We start from the raw sequence: 17995 nt of genomic DNA, 5'->3' as shown, positions 1-17995 counted from the left end.
GGTATCAATGGAGAATCATCAAACTTGTTGCTCCTTCACATGAAAGATAGATTGTGTCTCATCTGATTTGTGGCTTCTGCAGCCCATATCCCTTCATCAATGGTCAAAATGCTTTTTCTGTTCCCAGTTGAAAATCATGTGGAGAACGACTTGGTACATTGGTTTCCTCTGTTGGTTTATGTGGCACTGGGTGAATTATATAATTCCCTACATGCTCCAATCTCCCTTGCGTCCTTTAATCAAGACTTTCAAAGGTCAAGCCTGGTGTCACCGAGTGCGGCTCAGGATTTATACAGTGCTCTCTTAAGGGTAAAAAAAATCCAATTTCTGCAATATTGACATGCAAGCGGAATATGGTGGGATATGAGCAATGTGAACACAAATTTTTTTTTTTGCCGCTTCCTCCTGCACACTGGAATTTGAGAGTATTGCTGCAAATATTTAAAGGGCTGCAACAACGTCTTAAAGTAGCACTGAGCCCAGGAGTAGTTCCTTGTAGGTGATGTCAGTGAAGAACTTGGCCGAGCAGCTCAGTCACGGCAGCTCCAGGGGAGTCAGATCCTTTAGTGTTGCCTGCAAAAGGTATTCCGTAGGTGAGCTGTCCTATTTGGAATGCAAAGCTTCCCTCCCAAAATGAAAACTATGCTTAATGCATGGGCAAGGTTCCCCAAAGGTACTAATACAGTGTCCAGTATCCAAAGATAGGTACAAATGTCCACGGTGATGTCAAATTTGAAGAGAAATGTGTGGCTAACTTGGCCAAAATAAGTCCTATTTTGAAGAACCTCATAGTGTTTTACAGTAAGGCACACAAATCTTTCGAGGCTTCTGAAACAATGGGTAGAGACCTGTTTGATATAGTGCGCTGATTTTGGTAGCAGACCAAGTCTCGTTCCATGTACACTCAACTTGTGTCCATGGTTGGGTCAAGGAGATCATCACCATATCTCAATAAGTGTACGACATGATTGCTTCAAAGTGAAAACTGCCTGCAGGGAAACTTGCATTTACTGGAGGGACAATCGACACCAGATCATCTATCAGCTATCTGTTGATGGAGTAGGGCATGGAGAGAAAGGAAGTGCACTGGTGGTTGTTGGGGGAAGAGGAGGGGGGAGAGCAGAAAGCTTGGAGGCAGCCACAGGGATTGCTGGATGTGGAAGAGGACTATCTGAAAGGCTCACGTTGGTGATCCAGGACTTTGACCAATTGCAAAAAGAAGCCCTCCAACCCTCACCCCTCATACCCCCTTGCCCCCCCCCCCCCACATACTCCTCATGCACCATCCATGTCAACTCACACCAACTCATGCTGCTACCTACTCCTCAGTCCCTCATACCCTCCTATGCCCCTCTACCCACCATCACCCATGCTTTCTCATCTCCTCCAGGCCAACTAAGTCCCTCTACCCACCTCCATTACCATTTACAGCTCTTATGCCTACTTAGTGTCAATGTTTGCCAACCCATGCTCCCTACTCTCTGATCATACTCTATGCCAACTCACCATATCCACCATGCATATGCATATCCACCATGGGCAGACCTCAGGACCCATGTTAGAATAATTAAAAGGTTGAAGTATCTATTGCAGACTTTATTATTTATAAAACGCTCTTATTCATAACCCATTCACCACATTACATTTCTTCAGCTGCATTATTCCTAATTAAAGCAAATAATTTAATTCATAGCCCCACATCAAATACTTTATAACTGCTTGGAACTGCCAATCAAATGGAACTGACAAGCCCCACCAATGGTGATAATGATAGGTTGTAAAATCAGTCATGCAGCACTAATCCTGTTAAGCTAACCGACAGAGTGCAATAGCAAGCACAGAGTTTGTAAACAGCAGAATCGTTTTTAACATTTAAAGGCCAGCAAATTTAAATGCCTTCACATCTTAAAAGTTCTAATGTGTTTGACAATTCCAATGAAAGTGAAATGTCTTCACAGTTGGACAGTTTCAATGAATGTATCCAATTCTAGGCATAAGAGCTGTAAATGGTAATGGAGGTGGGTAGAGGGGCATAGGTTGACCTGGAGGAGATGGGAAAGCATGGGTGGGGGTGGGTAGAGGGGCATAGGAGGGTATGAGTGACTTGAGGAGTAGCTAGCAGCATGAGTTGGTGTGGGTTGACATGGATGGTGCATGAGGAGTGTGTGTGTGGGGGGGGGGGGGCAAGGGGTATGAGGGGTGAGGGTTGGAGGGCTTCTTTTTGCAATTGGTTTATGCACATTCATGTCTACTTTTAACAAACCCAAAAGGCACTTGACCTCTCCCAAAGGGCACCTTACTTCTCTCAAAGGTATCCCTTGGCCTCTTCAAAAACATACTCTACCTCTCCAAATAGCTTTGGCAGCTTTAGATCTTCTGCTGAAAAATGTAAAGTCGACAATTTTCCCACTTGCGAAAGTTAAACTTGTTTGAAGGCAGCTGCACTTTTTAATGTACAGCTGTCTCTGTGAACCAAGTCTGTAAAAACTACAACCCGTCCTGTTCCACCTCTGGTGAAAACGTACTGTGTTCCAGAACGGACCATTTTAGCTAAGCCAGACAACCTCTCCGTCTTTACAAAAACACAGGCCTTAACTTGTCTTGATATGAGACAGGAAGGCTGTTGGCTGATCGAATATTGCAAATCCTCATGGTACTGAAATACAATATAAATGTCCCCACAAGAATATTCACATGAATTCTGTTAGTATTTGACACTTTAGGAACTTGATGACCTAAATACATACACTAAAGATACTACAATAAAAAAAACAGCTGTTACAAATGGCAGCTTTATTTAACAATGAAAAAAGTGGGAATTGGAAAATGAGTTGAAATAAATAAAAATAAATGATGAAGTGCATGTTGTATTTCATCTTTATATAAGACAAACTGCGGGATTCTTTGTCGGTAGGATCTGCCACTTTTCTGGCAGCGCACCCACACCCGTGGGTTTCCCGATGGCGTGGGGGTGGCCACAATGGGAAACCCCATTGGTCAGTTGCGGGGTCGGAGAATCCCGCTGCCAGTGTGGGCGCACCATGTTGGAAAACTGGGCTGGCGGGATGGAGAATCCCACCCAAGATATCTGCCTTATCCCCTTTACAGGCGGTGTGGAGGTGTCTGGGGAAGGGAATGGAAAAATCATCTCAAGCTGTCTCAAAATTCCATTCTAGTGAAACAGTTTCTTCAAAGGCAGTAAACCCAGAGGTAGCACTGTATCAGGACGTTTTAAACAGCTGTTGCTCAGCTCTGCTATTCCAGTGCCATGAAATATATACAACAAATCTCCTCCCCAACCTCCATCTAACCTGAGGAAAATACACCAGGATCGAAATAAAGACACAGATTTAAAATCAGCAGCGGGAGCCAAGATTGAAGTCAGAATGGAGCGTTGACCTTATAATCTCAATGTGCTGATCAGTGGACAACAACCAACATGAATGTGCCGATTGAAATGGAAAATAAATTAAGGGATTTAAAACTACATAACTGAGACAACAACAAAACGATCACCTTTGTCACAGGTCGTGCAACTGTTTGTCATTCATTAAAATCTCTGATATATGTTAGGATTTGTTCAGTGGTGGGCAATTAATCATCCTGTTCCCTTGCCCTTTTTCCTTGCTCCAAATTGCAAAGAATTTGTGGTCTTCCTCTCACATGTTCTGGTTGGACCATGGAAGATACAACATGTGTGTATTCACTTCCTTTCATGACGTTTCCTGGACTTCTAAGCACTCTTCCCATGTGAGACAATGCCCTGGATTTTGTTGTGAATGCTAAAGGAACTGCGTTCACTGTCCACCTTGCATACGTTTGTCCAGAGATAGTCAGGGGTGACTTCTAGTTATCTAGCCCATTGCAACATCATCTCGCAGGGGTATCTCAGCAGGGCAAGCTGCAGGGAGGCTCTTAAAGCAATCATGGTGAAGAATCCTCACTGAGGCAAAACAGGAAGCAAACAAACACTAAATATAAACCGCATTTAAATCATTGTACAAAAAACTAAATATAGATTGGGTTATGCACATGGGGTTAAGGGAGCGACTTGAATCAGAAAAATAAAAATGATTTTGTTTTAAACTACAGCGTTTATTTTTTGGGGGAATGTGACTCCACACTTGTAGAATTCATTGTTCATGGCTAGAAAGGTTGTTCAGTAATTATCACTGATGCCATTTAAAAACTTGTTTACTCCTGATTACATAAAACGTAACCTCTTAATCTGGTTTTAGCATGACACGAGTAAGTAATTACCCTGGGATGACAACATTGTAATCACCTCTACGCATGTTCCATCAGTGAATACAACAACAGCCCAGGGTATCATTGACAGCAACTTCCTGATTTCTGCTTCTTTTTTTTTAACAAACAATTTTATTGAGGTATTTTTTGGCATTGTAAACAGTTACAGATTACAGAAATATGCAAACATCAATGAAAAACCAACACTTCAACCAAACCATAATGCACATACCCGCTCATCTCCCATAGACATTCCCCGCCTATTTATCCCTCCTACTCTACTCTAATCTCCCCCCCCCCCCCCCCCCCCCCCCGCTGATGTTCACTCTCCTGCGAAGAAGTCGATGAATGGTTGCCACCTTCAGGCGAACCCCAGCACAGATCCCCTCAAGGCGAACTTGATTTTTTTCCATACCCAGAAAACTTGACATGTCCGAAAGCCATAGTCCGGTCTTTGGGGGTTTTAAGTCCCTCCGTGCCAGCAGTATTCGCCGCCGGGTTATTAGGGAAGCAAAGGCCAGAACATCTGCCTCTTTCTCCCTCTGGACTCCCGGGTCCTCCGAAAGCCCGAAAATTTCCACCTCTGGACTCATCACCACCCTTGTTTTCAGAATCCAGGACATGACCCCCGCGAACCCCTCCCAGTACCCCCTAAGCTTAGGGCATGCCCAAAACATGTGAACATGGTTCGCTGGTCCTCCCGCGCATCGAGCGCACTTGTCCTCTACCCCAAAGATTTTGCTCATCTGAGCTACCGTCATGTGGGCCCGGTGAACGACCTTAAACTGAATCAGGCCGAGCCTGGCACATGTTGCGGTTGAGTTTACCCTACTCAGGGCTTCCGCCCACACCCCGTCCTCCATCACCCCGCCGAGCTCCTCCTCCATTTGAGTTTCAGTTCCTCCGTCTGGGACCCTTCCCCCTTCATGAGCACCTTGTAAATATCCGAGACTCTAGCCTCTCCTCCTTCTCCTCTAGAGACTATTTTGTCCTGGATGCCTATTGGCGGGAGGCGTAGGAAGGATGGGACCTGTCTGTACCTAAAGTCATTTCCCCTTTCCAGCTCAGCTTTCTCCTCCAACTCCCTCAAACTCGCAAAGTTCCCCCCCAGGAACATATCACCCACCCTCCTCACCCCCGCCCACCGCCATGCTCGAAACCCTCCATCCATGTTCCCGGGGGTGAATCGATGGTTATCACAAATTGCAGCCCAGACCGATGCCCCCATCTCCCCTGCATGCTTTCTCCACTTGCCCCAAATCCGCAGGGCCACCCCCACTACCGGGCTGGTGGAGTACCTGGCCGGTGCAAGCGGTAGGGGAGCCGTGACCACGGCTGCCAAACTGGTGCCCCTGCACGAAGCCGCTTCCACCCGCTGCCAGATAGACCCCGTACCCACCATCCACTTCCTTATCATGGCTATGTTAGCCGCCCAGTAGTAGTTGATCAGATTCGACAATGCCAGTCCCCCCTCGCTGCGGCTCCTTTCAAGCATCGCCTTCCTCCCCCGCGGGGATTTTCCCGGCCAGACAAAGCTCATGATGATTTTGCCGGTCCTTTTGAAGAAGGACCGTGGGATAAAGATCGGGAAGCACTGGAAGATGAACAGGAATCTAGGGAGGATTGTCATCTTTACGTCTGCACCCTCCCCGCAAGTGACAGCGGGAGTGAATCCCATCTCCGAAAACTCCCTCTTCATTTGTTCCACCACTCTAGACAAATTTAACTTATGTAACCTGCCCCAGTCTCGTGCCACCTGTATCCCCAAGTACCGAAAACTTTCCTCAACCAGCCTAAATGGCAGCTCCTTCAGTCTATTCTCCTGGCCCCTTGCCTGCACCACAAACATCTCACTCTTGGCCATATTTAATTTATACCCCCCCCCCCCCCCCAGTCATTCCCTTCCATCCCTTTGCAGCTCTCAGTGCAATCGCCAACGGTTCTATGGCCAGCGCGAACAGCAACGGGGAGAGTGGGCATCCCTGTCTGGTCCCGCGATGTAATCTGAAGTAATCTGACAGTATCCTGTTCGTCCTTACGCTAGCTTTTGGGGCCTGGTACAATAGTCTGACCCAATTAACCAGTCCCTCCCCGAACCCGAACCGTCCGAGTACCTCCCACAAATAGTCCCACTCCACCCGGTCGAAGGCCTTCTCAGCGTCCATTGCCACCACTATCTCCACCTCCTTGCCCGTCGGGGGCATCATGATCACATTAAGCAATCTTCTCAAGTTAGTTGTCAGCTGCCTGCCTTTCACAAACCCTGTTTGGTCGTCCCCAATCACCTCCGGTACGCAGTCCTCAATTCTAATCACCAGGACCTTGGCCAGGAGCTTGGCGTCCACATTGATCAGGGAGATTGGCCTGTATGACCCACAGGATTCCGGGTCCTTGTCCCGCTTTAATATCAGCGAGATGGTGGCTTGCGACATCGTCGGAGGCAGGGTCCCTCTGTCCCTCGCCTCATTAAAAACCCTAGTCAGGACCGGTCCCACTATCTCCGCGAACCTTTTGTAAAACTCAACTGGGTATCCATCCGGTCCCGGGGCTTTCCCCAACTGCATGGCCTTTAGGCCCCCCAGTACCTCCTCTGCTCTAATCGGGGCCTTCAGACCATTCACTAGTCCCCCGCCTACATTTGGGAAGGTTAGTCCGTCCAGGAACCGTTTCATCCCCTCCGGCTCCTCCGGGGGTCCTGAAGTGTAAAGCTTACTATAAAAGTCCCGAAATACGTTATTCAGTCCTGACGGGTCGCCCACTCTGCTCCCCTCCCCAGCAACCACTCTACTTATTTCCCTGGCCGCCTCCCTCTTCCTGAGTTGCTGCGCTAGCAATCTGCTGGCCTTCTCCCCATGCTCATACACCACACCCCTTGCCTTCCTAAGCTGTTCCACGGCTCTACTCGTGGATAGCACTCCCAGTTCCGCCTGCAGTCTCCGTCTCTCACTGAGTAGGTCCTCCCCCGGGGACCCCGCATGCTCCTCGTCTATCCGGTGAATCTCCTTAACCAATCTATCCATTTCTGCTCTGTCCGCCCTATCCCTGTGAGCCCTAATTGAGATCAGCTCCCCCTCACGACTGCCTTCAGCGCCTCCCACAGGGTCGCTGCTGAAACCTCCCCCGTATCGTTCACCTGCAAGTAATTTTGCATACACTTCCGCAGTCTCCCACATGTCCCCTCCTCCAACAACAATCCTACGTCTAACCTCCATTGCGGGCGTTGGTAATTCGCTCCACCGACCTGCAGGTCCACCCAATGTGGGGCATGGTCCGAAATAGTGATTGCCGAGTAATCCGTATTCTTTACCCCCCTACACAGTCCCTGCTCAAGATAAAGAAATCAATCCTAGAGTATACTTTACGAACAAGCGAGTAGAACGAGTAGCCCCTTCCCGTCGGCTGTCCAGCTCTCCATGGGTCCACTGCCCCCATTTGCTCCGTGAACCCTTTCAGATCCCTTGCGATTGCTGGGAGCCTACCTGTTCTGGAACATGACCGGTCTAGCCCCGGGACGAAGACCGTATTAAATTCCCCCCCCCCTCATCAATTTGAGTCTCGGTCTGGGATCTTCCCCAGCACTCTTTTAATAAAGTCAGCGCCATCCCAGTTCGGAGCATATATGTTCACCAGCACCACTCTCCTCCCCTCCAGCTTGCCCCTTACCATAAGGAATCTGCCCCCGTCGTCTGCGACTACGCCCTCCGCCTCAAATTGAACCCGCTTATTGATCATAATTGCTACCCCCCTGGATTTATAATCCAAGCCCGAGTGGAAGACCTGGCTGATCCAGCCCTTCCTTAGCCTAGTCTGGTCAGACACTTCCAAATGTGTCTCCTGCAACATAATTACATCCGCCTTTAGAGCCCGCAAGTGTGCGAACACACGTGCCCTTTTGACAGGCCCATTTAGTCCTCTGACATTCCCGGCGATCAGCCTGGTTGGGGGGCAGTTCCAGCTGTGTACACAGATAAGTGTTAACCCACATCCCTTTCTGAGCATTAATAAAATAGCAACACAGTAACACAGTACCTGCATATCACCCACCCGAAACAAACATAAAAACCATAGACATAAAAAACCCCAACCAACACCTTTAATCCCCATTGCTGACCGGCCACCTTTATGTTACAATGAAGGCTGCAGCACACCCAGAGAACACGACGAAAGGTACCAACAACAGCAGAAAAGAGAAAAGGAGAAAAAAAGCTGATTTCTGCTTTTAACTGCACATGTGCAGCTGCCAGACGTTGATGCCGGAATTACCCAAGCATTGACTGCTTTGCCGTTATTAAGCACAGCAAAATCTAAGCCAATAATTTATGGACCTTCTTCCAATTTATTGTACTATGTTTATGCCCCGAGTATCATCACCTCTGTGCGAAAGAGATGAAAAGCAGTTTAGGCAGATGTTATAACCTGTCTGGATCTTATTGGCTGGAGACAATTGGTTACCCAATGTTCCTTGGGGAATCTGAGCTCCCCCAAAGAGGGGTGGGGCAATCATTCGCAGTGCAGTTGTATAAATAGAGCTGGTCGGGCGGCATGGTGGCACAGTGGTTAGCACTGCTGCCTCACCGCACTGAGGACCCGGGTTCGATCCTGGCTCTGGGTCACTGTCTGTGAGGACATTGCACATTCCCCTGTGACTGCATGGGTCTCACCCCCACAACCCAAAGATGTGTGGGATAGGTGGATTGGCCACGCTAAATTGTCTCTTAATTGGAAAGAAAATGTTGAAATAAAATAGAGCTGGTCAGTGGGCTACCGGCTAGAGAGGGAACCAGCAGTGAACTACTGGCCCTGTGTACATATCATTGTAAACAAAGTTACTTTCTGTTTGACTCTACAAACCGTGCTGGATTCTTCCTGGCCCTCACAAAAACAACTATTCCCTAAATATCATTGTTCTTTCCTGAACCACAGATAAATGTAAAGTCAAAAATGTCACTTTTACTCTTCCTGTTCCAACTCTGACCTCTCCATATTTCGCCTCCTTCAGTCTTGTACTCAAAATGTTAATCTGTCCTGTGTCTTAACAAATTCTGAATAATGTACTGTGCACTCCTTCCATTTTCTGCTTTTGTTTCATAATTTATAGCATTTGAAGTGTCTTTTTCTTTTCCATCAGTTACACCTACATACTGTCAGGCGCCAAATCCTCTAGTTACTAGGCAGCGAGTTCAAAAATATAATGCCTGTCCGCTATGTTATACTGACTATAAACAGTGAGTCTTCTGAGTTCCTTTAAAACTGAAAACATTCCAGTGCTTGTGCAGGTTAGTCTGCGTACCTGACACAGGTGGGGTAATGTTCTGTGTTTTAAAGGTGGCCAAAGTGTCCAGTACGCATTCTGAGTGTTACCTGACCAGTCCAACTGAGTCATTTTGAAATGTATTACCCTCATAGAAGCATAGAAAATTGGAGCAGGAGGAGGCTATTTGGCTCTTTTGATCCTGCTCGCCTTTCATTATGGTCATGTCTGATCATCCAACTCAGTAATCTGTTCCTGCTTTCCCCCCTCCAATATCCTTTGATCACTTTAGCCCCAAGAGCTGTATCTAACTTCTTGAAAACATACTTTTGGCCTCAACTGCTTTCTGTGATAGCGAGTTCCACAGGCTCGACACTCTCTGGGTGAAGAAATTTCTCCTCATCTCAGTTCTAAATGGTCTACCCAGAATCCTCAGACTGTGACGCTTGGTTCTGGACTTCCCTGCCAGGAACATCCCTTCTGCATCCGCAAATATAATCCTAACTATGTTAATCTCTCCTCACACGTCGGTCCTGCCATCCCAGGAATCAGTCTGATGAACCTTCTCTGCACTTCCTCCATAGCAAGAACATTCTTCCTCAGATGAGGAGAATAAAACTGCACACAATATTCCAGGTGTGATCTTGTATAACTGCAGCAAAACATCCCTAATCCTGTACTCGAATCCTCTCGCAATGAAGACCACTTGCCTTCTTTATCGTCTGCTGCTCCTGAATGCTTACTTCCAGCTTACTGCCAAGAACACCCAGGTCTTGTTGCACATTCCTCTCTCTCGCTCTATAGTCATTCATTTAATAATCTGCCGTCTTGCTTTTGCTACCAAAGCAGATAACCTCACATTTATCCACATTTTACTGCATCTGCCATGCATTTGCCCACTCACTCAACTTGTCCAAATCACACTGAAGCATTTCTGCATCCTCCTCACAGCTCATTGTCACCAGCTTTGTGTCTTCTGCAAATTTGGAGATATTACATTTAGTTCCCTCATCTAAATCATTAATTGTGGATTGCTGGGGTTCTAGTTTATTCCTACCCTTTGTTTCCTGTCTGCCAATCCATTTTCTATCCATCTCAATACACTACTCTCATTCCTGAGCACTTTAATTGTACACCCTAATCTCTTATGTGGGACTTTGTTGAAAGCTTTCTGAAAGTCCAAATAAACCACATCCACTGGTGGCTTCCCCTCATCAACTCTGCTGGTTCCTTTCCATTACTCAGGAGCAAGGTTTGTGTCGCACGGTGGGCATGATCAACAAATTAATAAGCTTATTTGAGATGCCAGTAGCTTTACCTCAAGATCCAGCTTAGCCTATTTGACAGGATTACCGATAAATGGATTATGGATAAATAATGATCTGATTTTTGGCATTATTTCATGTAATCATAATTGAAAACTATGGGAGTTACGTAAATATTATGCATTTTTATAAACTAGTTCTCTGCTGTGTCGATACTGTAAGTTGAACCAACTGGGTCAGAAACTCCTCAAATTCACAAAACAACCGGGAGTTTAAGCTAATTTTATGTACAGTGTAACTGGGATAAATTGTCACCTTTCAACATCAGAATGTTGATAGTCCAATTGCATTGCTAATGACTATTTCCTTCCCAGAGGTGCGTTGTCATACACTTCCGGCGTTTCCATATGGATCGTATGTGTGCTCCAAGGGGATACGTATGGATTCCCAGTGTGAGTACATATGTGAGCAAGGATACCAACTGGAAGGAGACAGAACGAGAATGTGCCTGGAGAATGGCCAGTGGAGTGGGAGTGAACCTTTATGTGTAGGTAAATTGGACTGGAACCCACTTGGTTTTGTAATTATTAAATTCTTGCAGCTTATAAGAGGAGAAAAGAATGGGTTTTACTTCCTGACTTTCTTATCCTATGCTTCAAACACAGCTCCTCAAAATTCTACTGTGCTTTTACTGTTCACACACACTTTAATGAGAAACACGCTATCAAAATGTTGTTGTCAAAAAAAATCCAAATTCTGCGTTTCCGAGAGCTCACCAAAGAAGTCTCTGTAGCCACATCGTGTTGTTTTAGTAGTTCCTCCTTGCATTCGAAGTTTCTCACTGGCGTTATTTTGGTGATAATTGTTGGTTAGAAATTGCTGTTGGTGATGCTGGCAGATGAATGCTGAATTTATTTCCACGATAGTCTTTTGCCTGCTACATTATGACAGGTGTTAACAGATTTCAAATTCTGAGTTAACATTTCTCTTTAAAATTGAAATATAAGAATGATTAATTCATTCAGTAATTCAGCTGAGAGTAATTTCTAACAAAGTCAGCTCAAAGGAGAGCTGGTGCAGGCATAATGGGCCAAATATCCTCCTCTTGCTCTGTGACAATTCTGTGAAATTTTAGTTGTTTGAACCACTTTCAAACCTCTGCCTGTTAAGGTGAGGATTTTGGTTATAGATCTTTTTATGAATTGGGGCCAGCATCAAATAACCCCAAATCAAATATTAAATGTCCAGGTGCTGAGTAAGTCTTCTCATTCTGCCCTGTCAGCGTGCCTTAATATACTGGTTCAAAGTTTCCTTTATTTAATCCTTACCATTTTGTACCCTCTTCGAGTGAACAGTTTTATTTTGGTGATCTGGTCTCCACTCGGACCAAGGTTGAAGTTGGCCAAAGTAATTTACCATTGAATCAAAAAGTGGAAATGCTGATTACCTCAGCTGGGCTGAACCAGAATCTGTCAAGATCAGAGAAATCTGAGCCAGCGCTCTCCAAAAATAGACCTTTTATTTATTAATTACCCCAAGGTAGTTTCATCACAAAGCCAACCTGATTTCATAAATTGGCCTATTGGAAACAAAATTGATTTGATCCATACAGTGCAGTACAAATACACTGTACAATATTTCTAAAATGTATGTCACCGATCCACACGCAGCTGTACGATTCCTGGCCTGATCCATGGCCTGTGCCAAGTTAGCTGCTCTCCACCACAGCCATATAGGAATGGAGTTATTAGTGTTTCTGGGTTGGTGGAGCACAAAGTCAGCTGAGTTTCACACTACAGATTACCCTTGCGGGGAATCTGTCCTGTTAGAACAGAATAGGACTAGTGCTGGTGTGATGCTCCCCTCCATTCACGCACAACTCACAGCATGGACATATGGCTCTCAAACTGCTGGTACCTGTAAAACAGCATCAAAGCATTGCTCACTGCCTTCAGGGTGGGTGGGACGTGGGGAAACAATTAGAATGCAAAAGAATACTAATTAACAATTTCTCGATTTTAATAGATTATGAACCTCCGAGGATAAAGTGTCCCGGGCCCAGGGAGAAGGTGGCTGAACCAGGGCGGCTGACTACGCGAGTATATTGGGATTCACCACGTGTAAAAGATGTGGCTGATAAACACAGCGCCAAGTTTGTCCTATTTCATTAACTGGTTTATCTCGAGGAGTCAAACTCAAATGTAGGAAAGATGGAGTCATTGGATCTGTATGGCGATGAAATCAAGAGAGGAGAGTGTTAGGCGGGGGGGGGGGGGGGGGGGAATGGGAGGAGGGATAGGAGAGGAAGATGGGAAGAGAAGGAGGATGAGGGAAGGTGAATTGGGGGAGAGCGAGAGAAAGAAGAGAGGGAGAAGAGGAGGATGCGGATTGGTGGTTTCTGAGAGAAGAGCAGTGGTTTCCTGGGTCCAGTTTGAAGCTCTGTGGAGGAGGAAGTTATAATGGGTCAGCAACACTGCTCAGCGGAGAGCCTTGGGAGGTTTCGTCATTGTCATGCATGGTAACAAAGTGGGGTGCAGGCTTTGATGACGTGTTTCTCACAGGGGTGTTAGAAAGGCCTAAAAAGCTGACAATGTGGGGAAGGCAGTGGCAATGCAGAAATGCAAGTTGTAGGGGGGGTGGCAACAGGATTCCACTCCGGGTAACAAAGAGCTGAAATAATCTTTGGGTGAGGAGGAGCAGGTGATCAGTGCATGGCATCAGGGGCCGGATCCTCCGCTGCAGAGACCAAGTGTTGATGCCAGGACTGAATCGGTGGACTTCTAAGACCATTAAAGTGGCGCCGGTCCCGGAGCAATTCATGATCCATTATTGGGCTAGCACTGGCACCACGTGGAACCCCAGCGATTCCAATGAAAAGCAGTGTCCAATTCACTGGGGTCAGGATTGCCACTCGAGAGGCTGACAAGCTGCAGCCACATGCTAGCACTGCACTCCCCACACACACACTCATCTCAGCCACATGCCAGCACTGCACTCCCCACACACACTCATCCCAGCCAACAAGATGGCAGCACAGAGAGTGACATCCTGATTCGCGGATGTGGGGCTGGAGGCCCTGCTGGACGCCGTGGAGGAGAGGCGGGCCACCCTGTACTCCAGGGTGGGAAGAAGGCCACCACACACTGCCGTACACCGGGCCTGGCCACAGGTGGCAGAGGACATGAGCACCATGGGCCACACCGCCAGGACCAGCCAGCAGTGCCGGAAGAAACTGCATGACCTCCTCAGGACGGCCGGAGCAATATCCAGCATTGTGTCCCTGGCAGCAACCCCCGTCCCACACACCTGTAACTCACGCACCCCCCCCCCCCCCCCCCCCCCCACCCCCCAACCTGGAGGGTGACCGAACGCCGCCCGTTGACAGTCTGCTCGGACCCCACCCTGCACCACCTGCCAACACCCATACCTCTCACCATGACTGGCTGCCCTGGCCACAAAGGCCACAAGCCCTGTGTCGCACGCATTGAGTGCCTAAGACGTGGCACTTTCTGTCTCCACCCGCACTCCCCACCCCCCTTCCTACCCGCACCCCACCCCCCATCCCCCCAGCTCCCACTAGGAGAGGGCAGCACACAACCTCAGAGGGAGAGAGAAGACAGGAGGGGGACCGCTGGACCTGCGGCCCCCTCACCGGCATAGAGCGCTGGGCACTGGAGCTGGTTGGTTGTTCCGGAGAAAGGGCAGTCGCTGAGGCAAAGTTTGGCATTGGGCAAGCGAGCCCCCGCTGAGTTGCGATGTTCCTAGGGCACACATGGCACAACCCCCACCATACTACCCCCACACTACCCAACCCGCGATCCTACCATGCGTCGTGTCACCTGACAGGATCACCTGGCGACGAGGTGGGCCCTTCAGGAGTCCCCTGCCCCCGACCTGAGCTCCAAGACAATATAGCGGTGAGACGGCAACGGACAGTGATTTGAGCCCCCAGATGACAGCACCAGTCTGGGGAAGACGCCAACTTTCCGTCATAGCTGCCTCCAACACCCTCCACCTCGGCAGAGTCACTCACCTCGGTTGGGCACTTTAGTGAAGAGGCTCATGGGGCACTATCTAGTACGCACCACACATGTGCAGCAGTACATCAGGTGGAGGTAGGTACGCCCGAGGGGGCGGATGGTCGGAGGGCGGCCCAAACCCAGGGACTAGCTGCCATCCAGATGGGTCTCAGGCTTCTGGAAAGGGTGGTCCCATTGATACTGGAGGTGCAGACCCAGAGCCGGGGACTGCATGAGGGGTTGTCAGCAACCATCCAGAGCCTGCAGGTGCAGTTGGAAGAGTCCAACTGCCTACAGGGGCAGGAGGTGATGCTGACCATGCGTGCCACCCAGGCCAACACCGCACTGGTGGCGTCCGCGGTGGAGGCCTTGGGGGTGATGGGTCAGGATGTCCAAGGCCTAGGGCACTCTGTGCGGGCAGTGGCCAAAGCACAGGACAGGGATAGCCTGGCACAGGCAGTCAGGCAGTATGTCCAGGGCCAGCTGGCAATTGCAGCGGCGCTTCAGAGTTTGGCCCAGCCACGACGGGTCATGGCTGTGGGTGTCAGCGGCATTGCCCAGTGTTCTGTCAGGAGGATGTCAGGGATGAGCTGGTCTGGGCTTGGCTGGGCTGGGCTGGGGAGGGAGTGCTGGGGAGGTGGGGCAGCGGGATTGGGCGGCCGTTGGAGGTGGTTACAGGCCAGGGCCTCCAGTTCAGCTACTTCTCACTGCTCCGGTACCAGGCCCCACCCCCATTTCTTTACACCCCGTCCTGATCTCCGTCACCCTCATGGGACCATGTGATGGAATGGCCAGCTCGCATGCTGCGATCACCCAGGTATACGGTGCAAAGTGCTATTCTGGGCAGGAGTTAGACAGTGTCAAATGATGCGGAGCACCAGAGCTCATCATCCCCCATCCCATGGACCTGATCCACTGTCACTGCCAATCCAGGGCCCACACCCTGTAGTGAGGCAGGTAGGGATCACGGAGGGGTTCTGGGTGTGGCGGGGATGCTGGTGTGGGTTGATGCAGGGAAGGTGGACATAGGAGGTGATGGGGGGGGGTGGGATGTTCATGCCACTGGACAGCCCCCGTGATCGGCGAACCTGGAGGCAATTAGAGCATCACATGCACACCGCACCGGCCCTGGCACACATGTTGCCTGTACCCTCCCCATCCTGGCCCTCCCAGGCATCCTCCTCATCGGACGTGCCTGCCATCCATCCTCTCCTCCAGCATGTCGGCCCTCTGCCATACGATGTGGAGGATGCAGCAGGCCATCACGATGTGGGACACTCTCCTAGCGCTATAATGGAGCCCCCCACAGAGCAGTCCAGGCACTTAAACCGCATCTTTAAGACACAGCTGATTCATGTCCCTGGTCGCAGCATGGGCGTCGTTGTAGCAGGTCTCAGCGTTGGCCTGTGGCCTCCGGATAGGCGCCGTCAACCATGATCCCAGCGGATAGCCCCTGGCGCCAGCCACGATTTTTGGCTCACGCGCGATTCTCCGCCCAACCTGGACAGAGAATCCCGCCTCAATTCTTTGGAAGTGGCAGGTGTTCAAGGATTGCAGACCAAACAGACTGATATAGCCTGGGTGAGCATGTTGCTGCTGATTTTTTAAATGATAATCTTTATTGTCACAAGTGGGCTTAAATTATCACTGTATTGAAGTTACTGTGAAAAGCCCCTAGTCGCCCCATTCTGGCACCTGTTTGGGTACACGGAGGGAGAATTCAGAATGTCCAGATTAACAGCATGTCTTTCGGGACTTGTGGGTGGAAACCGGAGCACCCAGAGGAAACCCACGCAGACATGGGGAGAACGTGCAGACTCCGCACAGACAGTGACCCAAGCCGGGAATCGAACCTGGGACCCTGGAGCTGTGAAGCAACAGTGCTAACCACTGTGCTACCGTGCTGCCCTGATTGTATGTCATACGGTTATTAACCCTCCAGGATGGTTGTGGAGCAAATTAAAGATTAATATTCCGGACAGTACTCCCAGCAACTCAAGAGAAAAGCCTGGGAGCATGGTGCATTGGGGGACTATTTGCAAAGTTGAACCAAGAAGGAAAATATGCCAACAGGATTTGTTTAGGAGAATATTTGGTGAGCCCACAAGTTTTTTTTAACATCAGAAAATAGTATTTCGAAACTATCTCCCTTCTCACTTATCTGTGAGCTGATACAATAGAGGCTGCAAATGAGCCTGTTCTACGGTGACACTTAGTGGTCAGAACTTGTAATTACATACGGACATGATTATCTTTCCATCTTAATTCTCATTCTGCTATCAGTGGTTGTTTTAGTTAACACTCCTTTTTTTAATAATCATTTTATTGAGGTATTTATGGTTTTATACCAACAACAAAATAAACAATGTACATGAATTCATAAACATAGTGCAAAAGCCGTCTTCCTCCCTTACAGGTCCCACCTTTACTAACCCCTACTCTAAACTAATCTAACCCCAGCACCACCCCCCCCCCCCCCCCCCCTTCTCTGCTGACGGTAAGTTTTCCGCAAAGAAGTCGACAAAAGGCTGCCACCTCCAGGTGAATCCAAACATTGACCCTTTCAAGGCGACCTTGATTTTCTCCAGACAGAGAAAGCTAGCCATGTCAGTTAGTCAGGCCTCCGTCGTCGGAGGCTTTGGGTCCCTCCAAGCTAATAGAATCCGTCTCCGGGCTACCAGTGAAGCAAAGGCCAGAATGTCTGCCTCTTTCTCCTCCTGGATTCCCGGATCTTCCAACACACTGAAAATCGCCACCTCTGGACTCGGTGCCACTCTTGTTTTTAACACCTTGGACATGACCTCCACAAACCCCTGCCAGAATCCCCTGAGCTTTGGGCATGCCCAGAACATATGGACATGGTTCGCTGGCCCTCCCCGCACACCTTGCACACCTATCTTCTACCCCAAAGAACCTGCTCATCCGGACCACTGTCATGTGGGCCCGGTGCACAACCTTAAATTGTATCAGTCTAAGCCTGGCACATGTTGTGGACGCGTTGACTCTACTCAACCCGTCTGCCCAGAGACCATCCTCTATCTCTCCTCCTAACTCCTCTTCCCATTGCGTTTCAACTCCTCGGTCTGCATCTCCTCTGACCCCATGAGTTCCTTGTAAATGTCAGAAACCCTCCGTTCTCCCACCCACATTCTGGAAACTACCCTGTCCTGTATCCCCCTTGGTGGTAGGAGCGGGAAGGTTGAGTCCTGCCT

At 48.8% G+C, this 17995-nt stretch overlaps 1 protein-coding gene across 2 annotated transcripts in view; it reads left to right on the top strand.

Annotated features, from left to right (window-relative positions):
• The window catches only part of srpx2 (sushi-repeat containing protein X-linked 2), a 122646-nt gene that overhangs the window by 72284 nt on the left and 32367 nt on the right, over positions 1-17995 (top strand). For both annotated transcript variants that reach the window (XM_072505360.1, XM_072505359.1), the window contains 2 exons: positions 11139-11315; positions 12790-12916. In XM_072505360.1, the coding sequence (XP_072361461.1) occupies positions 11139-11315; positions 12790-12916 (304 nt within the window). The remainder of the gene's footprint in view (positions 1-11138; positions 11316-12789; positions 12917-17995) is intronic.

The sequence above is a fragment of the Scyliorhinus torazame genome, chromosome 5 (genome assembly GCF_047496885.1).
Source record: "Scyliorhinus torazame isolate Kashiwa2021f chromosome 5, sScyTor2.1, whole genome shotgun sequence".
NCBI classification, from domain to species: domain Eukaryota; kingdom Metazoa; phylum Chordata; class Chondrichthyes; order Carcharhiniformes; family Scyliorhinidae; genus Scyliorhinus; species Scyliorhinus torazame.
Note: the sequence above shows the minus strand (reverse complement) of the source record. Positions and strands in the feature narration are given on the sequence as shown.